The following is an 18,372-nucleotide window of genomic DNA, read 5'->3' as shown; positions in this document are numbered from 1 at the left end:
CCATTTTTTGTGTAGTATTTAATTTCTTTCAGCAGCGTTTTGTAATTCTTGTTGTAGAGATCTTTCACCTTCCTGGTTAGGTGTATTCCTAGGAATTTTATTCTTTTTATGGCAATTGTGAATGGTGTTGTGTTCCTGATTTGACTTTCGACCTGGATGTTGTTGGTATATAGTAATACTACTTATTTTTGTAGATTGATTTTGTATCTTGAAACTTTGCTGAAGTTGTTTCTCAGATGAAGGAGCTTTTAAGCAGAGACTATGGTGTTCTCTAAATATAGAATCATGTTATTTGCAAACAGGGATAGCTTGACTTCTTCTCTTCCTGTTTGGATACATTTCATTTTATACTTCTACCTGATTGCCCTGGCCAGGACATCCAGTACTATGTTGAATAGGAATGGCTTGGAATTTTTTTGAATGCAAAAAGGAAAAGAGATATATCTGTACTTGCATAACTATTGAACACTTTCACCTTGGCATGTTTACTTCCAGAGACAGTTTTCCAAACAAAAACAAAAACAAAAACTTTCAGGCCAGGTATAGTGGCTTATGCCTGTAATTTCAGCATTTGGGAGGCTGAGGCAGCAGGATTACTTGGCCCAACTAGGCAAACATAGTGAGACCCCATCTCTAAAACAAAATAAAGAAATTAGCCAAGCATGGTGGCATGCGCCTATAATCTCAACTACTCAGGAGAGTGACACGGGAGGCTCACTTGAGCCTGGGAGGTCAAGGCTGTGGTGAGCCATGATTATACCATTGCACTCCAGCCTGGGCAACAGAGAGACATTGTCTCTAAATAAATAAATACATAAATAAATAAATGAAAGTTCATGTTTTTATTCAAGGGCATAATTGATGAAGTCCCTGCTGAAAAAGGTAAGAATGATTAGAACATCTCTCATAGCAGTTTTGCCTTCTCATTCCTCCTCTCATTTTCCCACCTTTGGGTCTATAGTAGCTAAAATACTTGTGTCACCCTGTTCAGGTTTATAACAATGGAATTTTTTTTCAGTAACCATTGTTTCCATTGTGTTTACTTTTATTTCTATATATAACCATATTCAAAATATACCAACAATTATTTTACTACAATGTCTAACTATTTGGGTGGCTGATGCTCTTAATTGCTTGGATTTTGTTGTTCGATTTATTCTAGAAAGTGCTATATTTCCTGAGCACTTTTCATAGTTGACAAAGTGGATTTGTATATAAAAGATCCTGTATAATATTCGGTAACATTGCTCCATTGTCTTCTGATATTGGATATTAACATATGGAAGTCTGATTCCCTTTCACTTCTTGTGTTTTGATTTTGGTTTTTCTCTCTGGATGTTCAAATAATTGACTCTTCATCTTATATCTTATATATCTTCACTCCTCATCTTATAAATGATATATCTCTATCTTTTGAGATCAATGTACTGAGTTTCCCAGAAACACAGTCTTTCAATCTGAAAATTTAAATTTATTTTCCTGGAAAAGTATCCTGTTATTTAACTTTGAATATATATTCTGTCCCATTTGTGGACTCATGGCATCAGGAATGCCAGTTATTTTAATACTACATTATCTTTCTTTGTACTACTTTTTTTGGTACAAACTTGGCCCTAATTACTTTAATTCCTTCACCCTTCTCATTTACATTCACTCTGATGATATCGAGTCTGATATATGTTGGTAATTTGATTTTTGGTGGCATCTATTATGAGACTTGTACTTTCTAATTTATGTATTAGTTATCTAATGATGTTGTTTTGGTCCTTGATTCATTTCCTTAGGTCCACTAACTCCCCTTTCATTTAATTCTGTTGTTTTATCCTCTAGCCTTTGACCTCTAGCTTTATTGAATTTATTTTCATTTTAAATGAATCCATTGTGTGAAGTAACTTGAAAAGTTTCTTTCCTTCTCTACCCTATATTTTCTTCTGGATTAAGTGCTTTGTTTCTTACATTAAATCTCTCTATTCTCTTCCTCGCTCCCCACACCCCTTTTTCTCTCACTCTTTTGCATTACTGTCAGGTGTATTATATTTATCTATTTATTATGCCTGTCTTTTATCTTGATCACGTGGGAGTGGCTCTGTCCAGACATTCTACTTACTCTAATGTAGTATAGGTTACTTCTAGACTTATTTGCCATCGTTCTTGGGATCCCTTAAGCTCCAGTTTGAAGGCTAGGTGTTTCACGTTTTGTGCATTTTTAAATAACCAGCAGGTGTGTCAGGGGAATGAGTTTAGTTGAAGCAGCATTCAAACTCATTTAGGATACATAGCTTTGCTGGCTAGTACTGTCTCCTATTCTTGTTTGTGGGAGAAGGGGCTGTTCTCAGGTTGAATTAGATCTACATTTCATTGGTGGTCCACAAGCCTTACCTTTACTTAAAGCCACCTCCATCTCCTGTGTGTCTCCTCAACAGTAATCGCAACTTCTTCTCAATCAGAAAAGGAAATGCCAGGCACGATGGCTCATGCCTAATCCTAGCACTTTGGGAGGCTAAGATGGGAAGATCCCTTGAGGTCAGGAGTGAGAAAACAGTGTGCCCAACACGGTGAAACCCTGTCTCCACTAAAAATACAAAAATTAGTAGAGCATGGTGGTGTGCACCTGTAATCCCAGCTACTCGGGAGGCTGAGGCAGGAGAACCACTTGAACCTGGGAGGCGGAGGTTGTAGTGAGCCGAGATTGCACCACTGCACTCTAGCCTGGGCAACAGAGCAAGACTCTATCTCAAACACACACATACAAACACAAGAGAAACTTGAGGCTATTAATAATTTTGCATTGATTGAGGTTCAAATGTGTTAGTGAGAATTCTTGGGCTTTTCCCCATATTTCAGGACAATTTCTGGGGTTTAAGGTAGATGAGAAAGTAAATGCTCCTTTTTCTATTCTACTCCAGGAACACTTGTTTTGATTTTGTTGTTGTTATTTGCTATTGCTATGCTTTCTTTTCATTCTTTGACTGCTGTGGATGATTTTTATGTGTCAATGTATATACTAGGATTTACTCTTTATTTCATTAGGAATTAAGAGAGGGAAATTCAGTTACGTGTTATAATCTAGAATTCCCTCATAGAAAATCTACTAATAAGAAATGTGAAAAACAAATTTTCTATTATGTTTTAGTGTACTTCTTCAATGCAGCTAAAAATTCAGAGAAATAGTTTTCTTGCATGACAGAAACATTTATTCTACACTTTTAGAATAGCCACATCTTTTCCTCTCAAATACCAACAGGGAATACTAGAAAATATTTGACTGAGGAAAAATAATAGCTTTCAAATTTCTGTCAGTATGCATTGTTAGGAAATGGATAATTTATATTGGATATTTATTTGTGGCATCAAACAACACATGTGATTTAACATTTACATCTTGTTTTCCTTAACATGGTCTCATTTAGTTCACAGCTAAAATAGAAAATTGGACAGAGAAAGAGGTTTATCAATTGTATATGTATGGATATATATTTATGTGAGTCTATATGTGCACAGGGCATTTTATTCTATGTGATCATATATTTTATATAGAGGAAAAGTGATCCCTTAGTATTTGTAGGGGACAGGATCTAGGTCTAGGATCTACCACACATACCATAATCTGTGAATGCTCAAATTCCTGATATATGATGTTGTAATATTTGCATATAACCTACATAAATCTTCCCATATATTTTAAATCATCTCTAGATTACTGAATGTAGTGTAAGTGCTGTGTAAATGGTTGTTAAACTGCATTTGCATATTTTATGTTTTATAGTTGTGTTGTTATTTTTTCATCTGCAGTCAGTTGAATCCTTGACTGTAGAACCCACAGATATGTAGGACCAACTCTATAAAATCCTAATTCTCATCAGAGAATACATACAATTATCTCATATGAGAATATGTATAAATATAAATATGTGTATATATGTATGCTTACACACACACGCGCAAGCTTAATTGTTGGAGAGTTGCCAATATCTATCAAAGGTCATCAATAGCACATAAATTATTCCCAGCCACTATATTAACAAAAGCATGGCAATAATGTCAGTAAGTATATAGAATTAGGACCCAAAGATAAACCTCCTATTATTATTGTCAGTGGTTTGAGTCTCACAAAATTGTGCTCTCAGTTTGATCCTAGGCTCCACAATTAAAGAGATGGAAAGCTTAGTCTGGATGTAGAGAGAAGCAACTCTGATTACAGAAAGTACTGGAACTAAGGAAGGGTAATGGGATTATTTGTCTGACTGAAGAAAATTGTGTGGAGAGATCTAGAATCGTTTCCTAGCATATATGAAGGACACTAAATGTTCTTCATTCCCACAGCACATACGGCAGAATTTTTAGATGGCAGCAAGCATTTCTCAGCAAATTTGCTCACAATAAGTATACTATTAGGGTGTGAAAATAAAGTTCAAAGGTCTAACATTTTATTTCTCTAAGATTATTAAAACATTGTCATTGCCAATGATAGCAGAATAGTTTACTATTTGTTCTAGTATTCTATAGATGCAATTGGTATTAACTTTCGAATAAAAGAATCCCCTTATATCTTAAATGTTGTTCCCCGCTTAGATTTTCCAAAGTGATTACACATCTGCAGCCAGAAGCTGACTGAATCCAAAGGGTTTGCCTATGAGGACTGAACTACACTTATGCCTGGTCATCTACAAATATTTATTAAGCACCTATCCCATGCTTGGCCTTGGGGACACAAATATAAATAAGACAATCCATGTTCTTAAGGCGTTAGTAGCTTAGTGAATTCATATCCAGATTGATTTCACAATGGGATGAATTGCTGTAGAATCAACTGCTTTTCTGTCATGTAGTTTTCAGTAATCATGTATTTACTTTCATTTGAAAAAACATATAAAATTAAATATTCCCACTTGGTGTTACACCTGTGTCAGGAGAAGTTAAAGCATATTCCAGAAGTTGTCAGAGCACCCAAGCACGTTCACCTCATCATGAAAATAATCACTGTCAGATGACACTGAAACATCTTTTGGAATAGAAAATATTTAGAATAAAATCCATACCTTGAAATCCATTTTTTCAAGTACAGTAGAAGTGCCAATCATTATTATATAATGTAACTTAAGTATGCTTTTGTTTCCAATGTGTAATACATTCTACTCTCTTAAGGCTAGAAACCAACTTAACCTAAATTTTTAGACAGTATAGTCAGGTATGTGTGAGAGACACTCGTATGGAGAATCAAATGTAAATCTCAACAACCAATCCTATCAGAGAATACAGATACGTAGGTAGGAGAAAGTAAACTAGAGAGAAATATTAAGCAGACTTCAAGTCACTTGTCACGTAAGAAAAAGCCAGGAGAGAAGCGCTGAATAGGACAGAAGATGCATCATCACAGCACCTTCCTTAAAAACGAGGAAGGAAGGAGTATGCATTTAAAGATCAAGTTAGCTGAATACAGTTACTTTGGCAACAAAAATTGGTGCAGGAAGAATAGAAACTATGGAGTTGCTTTTCTCATCTCAAAATTGAGAAGTCTCTTACAAACACTATTGCCTAGAATGAGGATTTTGTTAAGATATGTTTAACACGGAAGCTTGTATTTATAAAGAATATTTTTCCTCTTACGTGTATTAGTCCATTCTCACACTGCTATAAAGATACTACCTGAGACTGAGTAATTTATAAAGAAAATAGGTTTAATCGACTCAGTTCCACATGGCTGGGGAAGCCTTTGGAAACTTAAAATCATGGTGGAAGGTGAAGAGGAAGTGAGACACATGTCTTCACAAAGCGACAGGAAAGAGAAAGTGCCACACTTTAAAACCATCAGCTCTCCTGAGAACTCACTGTCATGAGAACAGCATGGGGGAACCTGCCCCCATGATCTAGTCACCTCCCACCAGATCCCTCTCTCAATACATGGGGATTACAATTAGAGATGAGATTTGGGTGGGCACACAGAGCTAAACCATACCAATATGTTATCTCCAAACCTACATTCAATGCCAGATGGCTTTCTTCGTAGTAATCTGAATGTGGTTACATGTGAAACAATGGCTCCTTAAAGTGAAATTATCTGTTTATACTACTTTGATACTGCACTTGAAATAACCCATTTGTTTTGGATATAGAGGTAGCCCAATTTGGCAGCAAACTCATCCTAGACATTTGGTGCGATTAGTCTTTTCAGATATATTCATTCCAGAGAAGATTAATGGGCTTATTATGTTCAGTATTTCAACAAAAATGAGCAAATAAAGTCCAAAGGCACATGGCTCCAGGGAAACTAGCTGGCTTTCCACTGTTCTGAGGGCAGAATCACAGCCACTCAAAGATTATGCTTATTTTTATTTTTCTCGTAATAAAATCTCATCAATCTGTTTTTTTTATTCAGTTCATGTTGTTCAGTCACCAGAGTGGTTTGTGCTGCCTATTGTTAATTTAAACCAACTGCATGGTTTTAAAAATGCATTCCTTGTCATTTAAAAGAGCTGTGGTAATTCTTTGGAATATCATGTTTTCAAATATCTGTATCATGTCTTCAAAGTTCAGATAATGCAGAGAATACTATATGTATTACAGTGATATTTTAAAATTCACCCATGTTTATTACATATAAGTAACTGGAAAAGAATAGGTAAGTAACATCTAAAAGTTAAAAAAAAAAAAAAAAAAAAAAAAAAAAAGCAAGTCTTCACCAATATGGGGTGCTGCTAAAAATACTTATGGGCGTTTATTATGTGAAATAAAACCCATAATACTATTTAAGCTGTGGATGATGACTTTATTTGGAGCTCAGATCATGGAATAAATTTCATTGTACAGAATTCAAATGAGTAGTCAGCATAGAAACGTTTAAAAAGAAAAACAGATAAATTTAAAGAAAACTTTTACCCAAATTTAAAGTTTGCCTGTACAACTCTTACAGTTGCAGTCTGGAGGTCTCTCTTATGTATTATACATTTCTAAATATGACTAAACACTTTTAAAAACAGAATTATATTTTTTTCTGCATTTCTATCACTTATTAGTAAGTTTTGGTTGGGATTCCTTGTTTCAGCCCCACATAAAAATCATTATTTATGTATATACTAGAAGTACTTGCAAAGGTCCTAGGAAACCCAGATCTGACGGAAATGTGGACAATTTATTTCTGGCCATGGATTTTATTTTATCCCAGAGAAGGAAAGTATAACTGAAATCAATATCTTGCCTGAAATTCTTGAAACATTGTACATGTGTACTAAGCTTTTATCTGAAATGGACTAATACTATGTAAATGGAACAATTTGATAAACTTTAAAATTCATGGTACTTTTATTAGTCATTAGGAAATTGTTGCCCACCAAAAAGCCTAAAGTAGTGAAATGAGTCCTTCCACAGAAGTGGGAGAAAGCAGGGAACTATGTAATATGCAAAGGGATTTAAAAAACAAACAAACATATGCTTCAGGCTCCATCTTTAAGAACCTTAATCTGGTGGGTAAGTGGTGATATATGTGAAAGATAACTTATATAATAAGTAATGCAAAAATTGGGCACAGAAGCCGGGCGCGGTGGCTCAAGCCTGTAATCCCAGCACTTTGGGAGGCCGAGACGGGCAGATCACGAGGTCAGGAGATCGGGACCATTCTGGCCTACACGGTGAAACCCCGTCTCTACTAAAAAATACAAAAAGCTAGCCGGGCGAGGTGGCGGGCGCCTGTAGTCCCAGCTACTCGGGAGGCTGAGGCAGGAGAATGGCGTAGACCCGGGAGGCGGAGCTTGCAGTGAGCTGAGATCCGGCCACTGCACTCCAGCCTGGGCGACAGAGCGAAACTCCGTCTCAAAAAAAAAAAAAAAAAAAAAAAAAAAATGGACACAGAGATAGAACACTGCAAGAAGGAGAAAACTACTCTCAGCTTCATGGAACGTTATGGAAAAGGGATATGTGAGTTGCTTCTTGGAGAATACATAGAACGTATAACATCTGATGAATGCAATTCCAGACAGGAATCCATGACCAGAAATATTCTGAAGAAATATATCCATGGTCATTAATGAATCATATTCACTCTTCAGTCAGTTTTTCTATCTGTAAAATAAAGCAATTATATTAAATCATCCTAAAGAGCCATTTTAACTATTATACCAGGTTTTAATAGCAGGTAGAATTAGTTTAAGTAGATTAGATGATTTCTACAGAAAAGGAATGAGAAGTAAGATTTGAGCAGGTAAGTTTTTAACCTCTGAGTTATTAAATATAAAGTTACAACCTTGGTCTTTATTCTGTGGACACTGAAAGCTCAATGACAACATTTTGAGAACAGAAGTGGTATAATGAAAGTTTTTTCATAATTAAAAAAAATGGTACTTCCCATTACCCTTTAATTAGAGGTGACTTTGTCAATTTTTGTTGAGAATATAGGACTCCAGAGCTGTGAATGGTATAACATGATTATACCCTGATCCTAAATTCTAGGAAGAAATCCTAAAATGGGACAAATAGATCACAGATCCTAGTCTGCTCATCACTGAAAAAAAAAAAAAAAAAAAAAAAAACAGAGATCAAAAAAGAAGGGAAAATTGCGTAAACTTTATTTGTTCACTGCCTTGCAGAATAGTGTAATCATCAAAAATATATTAAGTTACATACTGATTTCATGTTAGCATGATAGAACCACTTCCACTGAGAAGTCACATACTAGTGTCAAGATAAAGCTCATGCACAAATAAGTACAGTGCAGAAGAAACCACGTCAAATTCCATAAATCAATTAAAATAAATACCACAGAGTTTCCAAAAGGAGAGAAATTTTTTCAAGAAAAAATCAGGACATCCTTCTTGGAGAAGTAGCCTCATGAAGGATAGGTAGGGTGTCTGTATTAGTCCGTTCTCACGCTGCTGATAAATACACACCTGAGACTGGGTAATTTATAAAGGAAAGAGGTTTAATTGACTCACAGTTCAACATGGCTGGGGAGGCCTCAGGAAACTTACAGTCATGGTGGAAGGGGAAGCAAACATGTCTTTCTTCACATGTCAGCAGCAAGGAGAAGTGCCAAGTCAAAGGGGGAAAAGTCTCTTATAAATTCATCAGATCTTGTAAGAACTCACTCACTGTCATGAGAACAGCATGAGGGTAACTATCTCCATGAGTAAATTACCTCCTACTGGGTCCCTCCTATGACATGTGAAGATTACGGGAACTATAATTCAAGATGAGATTTGGGTGGAGACACAGCCAAACTATATCAGTGTATATATTATAGAGTGAAATAGTAAACATTTCAGGATGAGAAAATAGAATTTACAAAGACTTAGCATTAGAAAAGGGTCATTTGTTTCATTGAGCCATGGGGCATATGTAAGTCATGTGTGGATGATAAGTGTAAGAAGTAAGTAGAAATTTGGTGATATATTATTTAAAAGAAAGGTTGAACAGCTTTAACCTAATTCCTAATCCAACCCAAGCCTGTATGTTTAGACCTTTTTAAGCCCCTCTCCCATGTTACGTAAGTATTTTAATTACTTTTGCTCAGCGAACTTGGAAGATATGCTTTAATAATATTTCTGAAAAGTTTTCTAAAACCTGTTATTTTCTCTAAACAGCCATGGTTCCTCATTCTTCACTCTTTATTTTTTCTTATCAATCACTGACTTTTTTATGACAAGAAAATAACATTATTTTATACATATATCATTTCCATGGCATTATTCGAACTCGTTCTACTCATCTTCTACCAATATTGCCACAGCAAAGGATGAAAATATGCATTTTGTTGCTTGAGTTATTTATTAGCATCAGTAACAAATCTTTGTTGAGCATGTACTAAGGATGAGGCATTGTACTAGGCATTGAGATATGGAGAAAAATCATTAGCCCTTGTCTTTATGATATAGTCTACTGATGACTGATAACACTGCCCAATAACAGTATATTTCAGAAAACATGAGACTTAGACTTTTTTCTTTTTGAGACAGAGTCTTGCTCTGTCACCCAGGCTGGAGTGCTGTGGCACAATCTCGGCTCACTGCAAACTCTGCCTCCCAGGTTCAAGGGATTCTCATGCGTCAGCCTCTTAAGTACCTGGAATTACAGGCATGTGCCACCATGCCTGGCTAATTTTTTGTTTTTTTTGTAGAGATGGTGTTTCACTATGTTGGTCAAGCTGGTCTTGAACTCCTGGCCTCAGGTGATCTGCCCACCTCTGCCTCCCAAAGTGCTGGGATTAGAGACCGAGTCACAGTACCTGGTTAGACTTAGACTCTTTTTTTTTTTTTTTAAATTCAAGTTCTAGGGTACATGTGCATAACGTGCAGGTTTTTACATATGTATACTTGTGCCATGTTGGTGTGCTGCACCCATCAACTCGTCAGCATCCATCAACTCATCATTTACATCAGGTATAACTCCCAATGCAATCCCTCCTCACCGCCCGCCATAATAGGCCCCGGTGTGTGATGGTCCCCTTCCCGAGTCCAAGTGATCTCATTGTTCAGTTCCCACCTATGAGTGAGAACATGCGGTGTTTGGTTTTCTCTTCTTGTGATAGTTTGCTGAGAATGATGGTTTCCAGCTGCATCCATGTCCCTACAAAGGACACAAACTCATCCTTTTTTATGGCTGCATAGTATTCCATGGTGTATATGTGCCACATTTTCTTAATCCAGTCTGTCACATCAGAGAAATGCAAATCAAAACCACAGTGAGATACCATATCACACCAGTTATAATGGCAATCATTAAAAAGTCAGGAAACAACAGGTGCTGGAGAGGATGTGGAGAAATAGGAACACTTTTACACTGTTGGTGGGATTGTAAACTAGTTCAACCATCATGGAAAACAGTATGGCGATTCCTCAAGGATCTAGAACTAGAAGTACCATATGACCCAGCTATCCCATTACTGGTTATATACCCAAAGGATTATAAATCATGCTGCTATAAAGACACATGCACACGTATGTTTATTGCGGCACTATTCACAATAGCAAAGACCTGGAATCAACCCAAAGGTCCATCAGTGACTTAGACTCATTTCTGATTCACAATATTGCTGTTTGATACTTCAACTCCCCATGTAAGTAAGAAAAGTTATTTTTTCCCTTGAGTGCTGTCTGATATACTGTGAAATTTTAGAGAATCTGAACAGAAATAAAGATATCAAGATAGCCAGAGAAGACAAGGTGTCCAGTGTAATGCTGGAAACCTAAGAAATATCAGAAAATTACAAAACGTAGATTAGAACTCATATACACATTTGTAATCAGGAAATAATTGTTGAGGCATCCCTGTAGCACTAAACAGTATTACAACTATAATTATATGGTTAAATCAGATTATTTTCCCCTTGGTTAATCAGAAATCAGTCTATTTTATTAATATAAGAGAAGGTTTTAGGGATTCACTATGTGATCAGCTTTGCTTTGTTTAGTTCCATTGAGAGAAAATAAACAGGAAAATGAGTTCTACAAACCCAAGTTGGAGAAACAGTGGATCTGCATGAAACTATTAGAATACAGCAATCACTTAAACTCAATCATTTGTTCTTTGAGAAATTCTATTATGTAAAGCACACTATTTTTGACATTGAGATTATAGAAAACTACTCTAATTGGAGAATCAGGAAATAACAAAATTGAAAAAAAGCGAGAGGCTACACACACACACACACACACACACACACACACACACAAACAGACATACCATATATATTTATGTATTTATATATACTTATATACAATAATTATGTTTGCTACCAGTGATGTACTGTAATATATTTTTGCATTTATTTATCATGCAATTATGCACTGTTATTTACAAACATTAACTGTCATTATTCTGAATTATTCAAGTTATAGATGAGGATAGTAACAGGCACTTGTAGTTAAAGAAGGACTTGAGATTTAAACCCAGCCCAATCTGACTCCATTATTTGGGCTCTTGAAACTTCTCTTTTTTTTCTTCAATATAAATTTGGTGTTCTCTTCTCTCCCTTTCTATTCTCCCTCTATATTCCTAATCCTTTCTATCCTACTCTCTCTCTCTCTGTGTATACATATACATAAATGTATATATTTAAATTTTAGTCTCAACCCAGTCAATTAATTTCAAGTTCTAATGGATGTGACCCAAATTTTGAAAAACTCTAATGTAGACATAATGATTTCAGAAACACTAAGGATGGATAGATTCAGGTAGATTTTATGGCACCAGGAAAGAAGAACTTAAAGGGGGAAGAGGGTTAGAAACGTGTTTTTATTTAATGATTCTAATTGCTTATCACAATTATCTCTGATACTTTAGAAATATTATTGCATTATCTTTCTACCAGAATTTTCAAGTGGCAAAAGAGACAATTATAGCCGATCAGTTTAGTACATAAGCAGGGAATCAGACTGTCTGCCTTCACAATTTACAAGATGTATAATTTTGGGAAAGTTATTTAAACACCTTGTACTTCAATTTCTCCATTTGTAAAATGGAACTAGTAGAACGTGCTTCAGGTAGTGGGAGTGAGAATAATCAATATAAAGGGCTTAGGCTAATAAATTGTGCATTGTCAGCTCTCAGTAAATGTTGGGCATTGGGTAGTAAATGAACCCTTGACCAAAGTCTTTGGAAAAACAGACAGCAGAATGAACTGTTCCATATATTCAAATAATATATCTGCTCAGAGGCATTCAAGTATTATTTCTGATATCTTTTGATTTATTGTCAGTGAATTTGGCTAAGGAATCAAAAAAGCCTTATACTAAAAATGTCATCAATAATTAATAAATAATTTTAGCCAAGTTGTTTAGTGCTAGAGGTCCAAATATTATTTAGTTACTAATCAGGGAAACAAGGAGAGAGAGATCATGTAGCAGGAAAAATCAGGACTTAAATCCTGGGAGTTTTTACCAGCTCTTTTATTTTTCTGGGAGGCAATGACCATCAAAGATTGAACATTAACTTTGGTGTCAGGAGAAAGTTTGCTGATGGCTGTTAGAAAGAGCAAAATACAACAGCTACTTGGGCAAAAAATTAGCACTCATCACTCATTGAGCATGACAAAAATGACATGAGATTAGAACTCATACACGTTTGTATATGAGTCTACCTTTGATAATGGCTACTAAAGTACATATCCATTTTCTATGTGAAAGAAGATCATGGGTGCTACTTCACTGTGAATTTAATCTGGCTTCTCAGTCAATATGAATATTTAAATCTGAGGTCACTCTTAAGTTTCCCCATGGAAGAGAATAAACGTTACTTTTCAAAATTTCTTTCTCCTAGGCAAGGTTTTGAGGGACTAAGACTGAGTGATTCATTACTAAAGATGTGTTATATTTGTAATTTTCATTCAATTGCAAATTTCCATCATAGAGTAACTAGTGTTATGATAATTAAGAAATGGAATGAAATTAGTGTATCACATACCATGCTGAGAAAAGAATAATACAGTATAATTAATGTACTACAATAGGTAATTGCTAAGACAATAAGAATGTGGCCACAGTAAAGGTGATATAGGCTTTGTGTAGTTCCCTATTGCTATAGCCATTTTCAACAGAATATGAGTCCATCACATTAACTCAATCCTAATGAAACTAGAATTACAGGACAACTGAGCTTTCTCATCTTATACTCTGGGTTGTCTCAGTTCTACCAGCTTCCCTTTCTTTACTTCATCGGAATAGTTTCCAAAGACTTATGTACTTTTCAGCATGTAAGTCAATTGGATACATAACACATGGCTGTTCAGAATGTTTATTATGTATGTTTTTTTTTTTTTTTTTTTTCCTCGAATAGTGTTTCCTTTTTTCTTTCCTTGTGGCATTTGGGGAAACAAAAGACTTGTTTTATAATAGTTCCTGTATAATAAGCTAAGGGCTTAGGGAATTATTTGAATTACAAATATTTTCTATCCCAGAGCAGTGTTTTAAACTCAGTAAAGACCTCAGCAGCATGCAAGTTCACATCCTCACCCACTCACTTTTTGTTTCTGTCTTTGCAGTTCCGCCATGGTTTTTAAATCATCCTTCCAACCTCTATGCCTATGAAAGCATGGATATTGAGTTTGAATGTACAGTCTCTGGAAAGCCTGTGCCCACTGTGAATTGGATGAAGAATGGAGATGTGGTCATTCCTAGTGATTATTTTCAGATAGTGGTAATTATTTTGTTTCATATTTGTTTTGTAATCCCATTCATTGTTTTCTATTTTTTTCCACTTGCTTTTATTTCCTGAAAAAAAAAAAATGGTTCCTGTTGGAGATATTTTGTGATGTAAGAAAATTATTCAAATAAAGCAAATTATTTCCTAGACATAAGAATTTTTGAACTGAAAAAGAGTGATCAAAGAGTTCAGCCCCCTGGTTTTACAGACAAGACTTCAAAATATACAAACAAACAAAAATAAATGAAATACAGCCTAAGAATTTCTGAGTAGTTTCACAGTTTCACTGCTGGTTTATCAAAGAGAGTTTAGAATCTAGTTCTAGATTTAAGCCAAGAATCCCTTACTTCTTTGACTTTTACCCGTTTTAATACAGTTTTATAAGACATGTTACTTATGATTATGGAAGTCTTCACTTGGTAAGACAGACAGCTTTTGTCTTCCTACCCTGCCCCGTAGGACCAGCTTATCCTTCATGAACAGTTGAGAAGGGCAGTGGTGATGTGGTGATAAGGACAGTGGGTGCTGGTGGCATTGGTGGCTGCAGTGATAGAGAGGCCGTGAAGAACCACAGTACACATTGCTTTGTAATTTTGAATACTTGAATGAATTGAAGCTAAGAGGAATAACTTTTATAGTTTCCTATAAGGTTTAGTTTATTTTCTATCCCTATTGTGGGAGATAATATGGATAGTGGTACTGTATTCACTGAGTTGTTGCCCTGGTACACAGGGAGTGCTTAATAACTTCCATTATTGTAGATTTTGCTGTTACTGGCTGAATGCTTGTCTCATTTTCAAATGCTCTATGAAAACTCACTTATAGGTATAGGTTAGCACTGGAGGTTCTGACTAGGTATATGAATATATGAGAATGACAAAAAGTTCTTTTCAAACAGCAAAGAAATTGCAGCTTCCTAGCACTTTAGGAGGCCGAGGCGGGCGGATCACAAGGTCAGGAGATCGAGATCATCCTGGCTAACACGGTGAAACCCAGTCTCTACTAAAAATACAAAAAAAATTAGCCGGGCGTGGTGGCAGGCGCCTGTAGTCCCACCTACTCAGGAGGCTGAGGCAGGAGAATGGCATGAACCCAGGAGGCAGAGCTTGCAGTGAGCCGAGATTGTGCCACTGCAGTCCAGCCTGGGCGACAGAGTGAGACTCCATCTCAAAAAAATTAATTAATTAATTAGTTAATTAAATATAAAAAATAAAAGAACTTGCAGCTAAAGAAGAGGGTTTTAGGCCGGGCGCGGTGGCTCAAGCCTGTAATCCCAGCACTTTGGGAGGCCGAGACGGGTGGATCACGAGGTCAGGAGATCGAGACCATCCTGGCTAACATGGTGAAACCCCGTCTCTACTAAAAATACAAAAAACTAGCCGGGCGAGGTGGCGGGCGCCTGTGGTCCCAGCTACTTCGGAGGCTGAGGCAGGAGAATGGCGTAAACCCAGGAGGCGGAGCTTGCAGTGAGCTGAGGTCCGGCCACTGCACTCCAGCCTGGGTGACAGAGCGAGACTCCGTCTCAAAAAAAAAAAAAAAAAAAAAAAAAAAAAAAAAAAAAAAAGAGGGTTTTAGGTCTACTTATGTTTGAGATGCAGACATGACACTTTCAAAGAGTTTGAGATGCAGACATGACACTTTCAAAGAGCTGTAATCTAAGCCAGATCTCCCGGGCAGAATGAGATTAGAGCATAGTCATCCTATGAGTCCAGACACAAGCTTTCTCCATCATATTGCAATGGTCTTTGTTGCAAAGTGTCTCTTCCACAATCAGTCGACTTTCAGAAACTTTCATAATATCTGTGTGCATGCGTGTTGGCCTACTATAAAGGTTCTTAAGGAATAAATCCATAAAGGACATTTTATCACTTTTATCACCACTTATTATTTTTCACTTTTAGGTGCATTTGTTTAATTGGTTAGAAATAGAGTAAGAAAGATAAAATTTTAACTTTTAAATACCAGAGTGATCCATTATTTCCTTTAAAGGCGATGCTATTTCCACTACCACTGAATTAAAAATGATCTGCCAATGGGCACCTTAAAAAGTGTTGTATATGCCTAAGAGATATGCTACTTACACTTAAAGGACATTTTTCAGTGCCCTTAAGAACACATTGTAAAAGGCAACATTTATTTTTTTCTACATTTTGAATGTAATCTTTCTCCCAGCATGACTCATTACAGTCAACCTATTTAAATTCTTTTATAAGTGAAAGAAAATGTAAGATATTGCTCTATTTGCATTAAACTGTGCTTAAAAACATTTCCTCAACAGCTCCAGAAATTTGAGAGCCATTGTCTGTCACACACATAACACTGAGCGCAAATAGTAAGTTATATGAAAATTCTTAATTAGAAGTTAGCCAGCTTTATCAAAGAATTTTACATCAGCTAGGAATTGACTACAAGACACTAAAAACAATTAAGAATTCCCCATGAGGTAATATTTATCTCTTAATGACTTCAGGGGAGCTAATTTAACACGTTTCACTTACTTAACTAATTCTTACACAATATTGAAGATAAACTGAGTTAGTATAATTAAATGCTATCTCTGGATCATTTTATCATCCATCCTTGAAAACTATGATGGCTCAATTTCTAAATAAAAGGAGTTAATGTCACTGTATTTAATCTATAAAGATGAAACATTTCAGCCATACAACAAGAACCACATGGGTATAAAATATCCACCATATTCCCCTCTCCAAACCCCAAAAGGGTATATGTCAAAGCCATTACAATTTTTAAAGAATTTTTAGACATTTTTCAGGGCAAACACTTCCAGAAAATATCCAACTTTGATTTGTTGTCCTTTAGAATTCACAGATATCAGTATTTATAGCCTTTTTTTTCCTCAGCAGCTACTAAACCTGAACTTCCTTCAATAACAAGTAAAAGAGTGAGCTTTCTTTTCATGCTAATCTTTGTTTCTTCTATACCTAACAAAAGACTTGTCTGTTGACTGCTCATTTAGGTATTGAGGATGATGCATATTTTTGTCAGCATATTTTTTAACGTAGCTCTTGGTTAAACTGATGCCTGTGAATTCAAAAAAGGAAATTGGGAATGTGTGACATTTCCCAGGTGGCATAGGGCATGTCTGCAAAGCTGAGACACCTCAGGGCCTCTCCTCTTGTTTCTTCTGTGGTGGTTTATTAAACTTTGGTCTCATCTGAGTTCATTTTGTCACCTTTAGTTTTTTGCTTTCTAAAGTATTTCACTTGCTTTTTCTTTTCCCTAGGGAGGAAGCAACTTACGGATACTTGGGGTGGTGAAGTCAGACGAAGGCTTTTATCAATGTGTGGCTGAAAATGAGGCTGGAAATGCCCAGACCAGTGCACAGCTCATTGTTCCTAAGCCTGGTAAGATGATGGGAACTTTGCTTTGGTACCTGGAATGAAAATTATGCATAGTCTGTTTATAAAATCCATACTGTTTTCCCTACCCCTCAGAGGCAATATGGCAATATGAAATTATTTAATTAATTAAGTTGTATACTTGTGTATTGATGACATATTCCTTCTAGAAAATCATGTGCATATGTATATGTGTATATATTTATGTATATAAATACACATAAATACATATATACACATACATATATATATATATAAAATCTCCAATGAGATATAGTCATCATGAATAATAGGGCCTCTGGTTTTCAAGGCAATAACCACTAAATCATTACCTTCTCCCTCTTTTATGGTCTGCCTTTCTTCCCAGCATTCCATTTAAATATAAAAGATACAATATACACCTTGCATATATGTTATGTGTATATTTTAGTTATATATGTGAATATATACATACACACATATCTATAAATACATATACATAAGGGCTATACATATTTTCTTATATGTAAACTTGAATCAATGATTATTATGTAATCTTGAATCAATGGAAGTTGGCAGAAAAATAGATATAACCACTTGAAAGTAAGGCCCTCTTTCTCTTATCTTCTTTTAATTAGTGTATTAGTCTGTTCCCGTACCGCTGTAGAGAAATATCTGATACTGGGTAATTTATAAAGAGAAGAGGTTTAATTGGCTCATGGTTCTGCAGGCTGTATAGGAAGCATGATGCTGGCCATCTGCTGGGCTTCTGGGGAGGCCTCAGGAAACTTGAGATCAAGACAGAAGGCGAAGGGGAAGCAAGCGCATCTTATGTGGTTGGTGCAGGAGAAAGGTGTGTGTGTGGGGGAAGTGCTACATACTTTTAAGCAACCAGATCTCATGA

The 18,372-nt window shown here is 35.9% G+C and overlaps 1 protein-coding gene across 1 annotated transcript in view; it reads left to right on the top strand.

The window, feature by feature from the left end:
- The window catches only part of DCC (DCC netrin 1 receptor), a 1,242,672-nt gene that overhangs the window by 738,900 nt on the left and 485,400 nt on the right, over positions 1-18,372 (top strand). Inside the window, exons 6-7 of the mRNA XM_030926166.1 lie at positions 13,967-14,121; positions 17,375-17,495. Of these exons, the coding sequence (XP_030782026.1) occupies positions 13,967-14,121; positions 17,375-17,495 (276 nt within the window). The remainder of the gene's footprint in view (positions 1-13,966; positions 14,122-17,374; positions 17,496-18,372) is intronic.

Source organism: Rhinopithecus roxellana, chromosome 21 (assembly GCF_007565055.1).
Source record: "Rhinopithecus roxellana isolate Shanxi Qingling chromosome 21, ASM756505v1, whole genome shotgun sequence".
NCBI lineage: Eukaryota > Metazoa > Chordata > Mammalia > Primates > Cercopithecidae > Rhinopithecus > Rhinopithecus roxellana.
The sequence above is the reverse complement of the archived record's forward strand: the minus strand, read 5'-3'. Positions and strand labels throughout refer to the sequence as shown.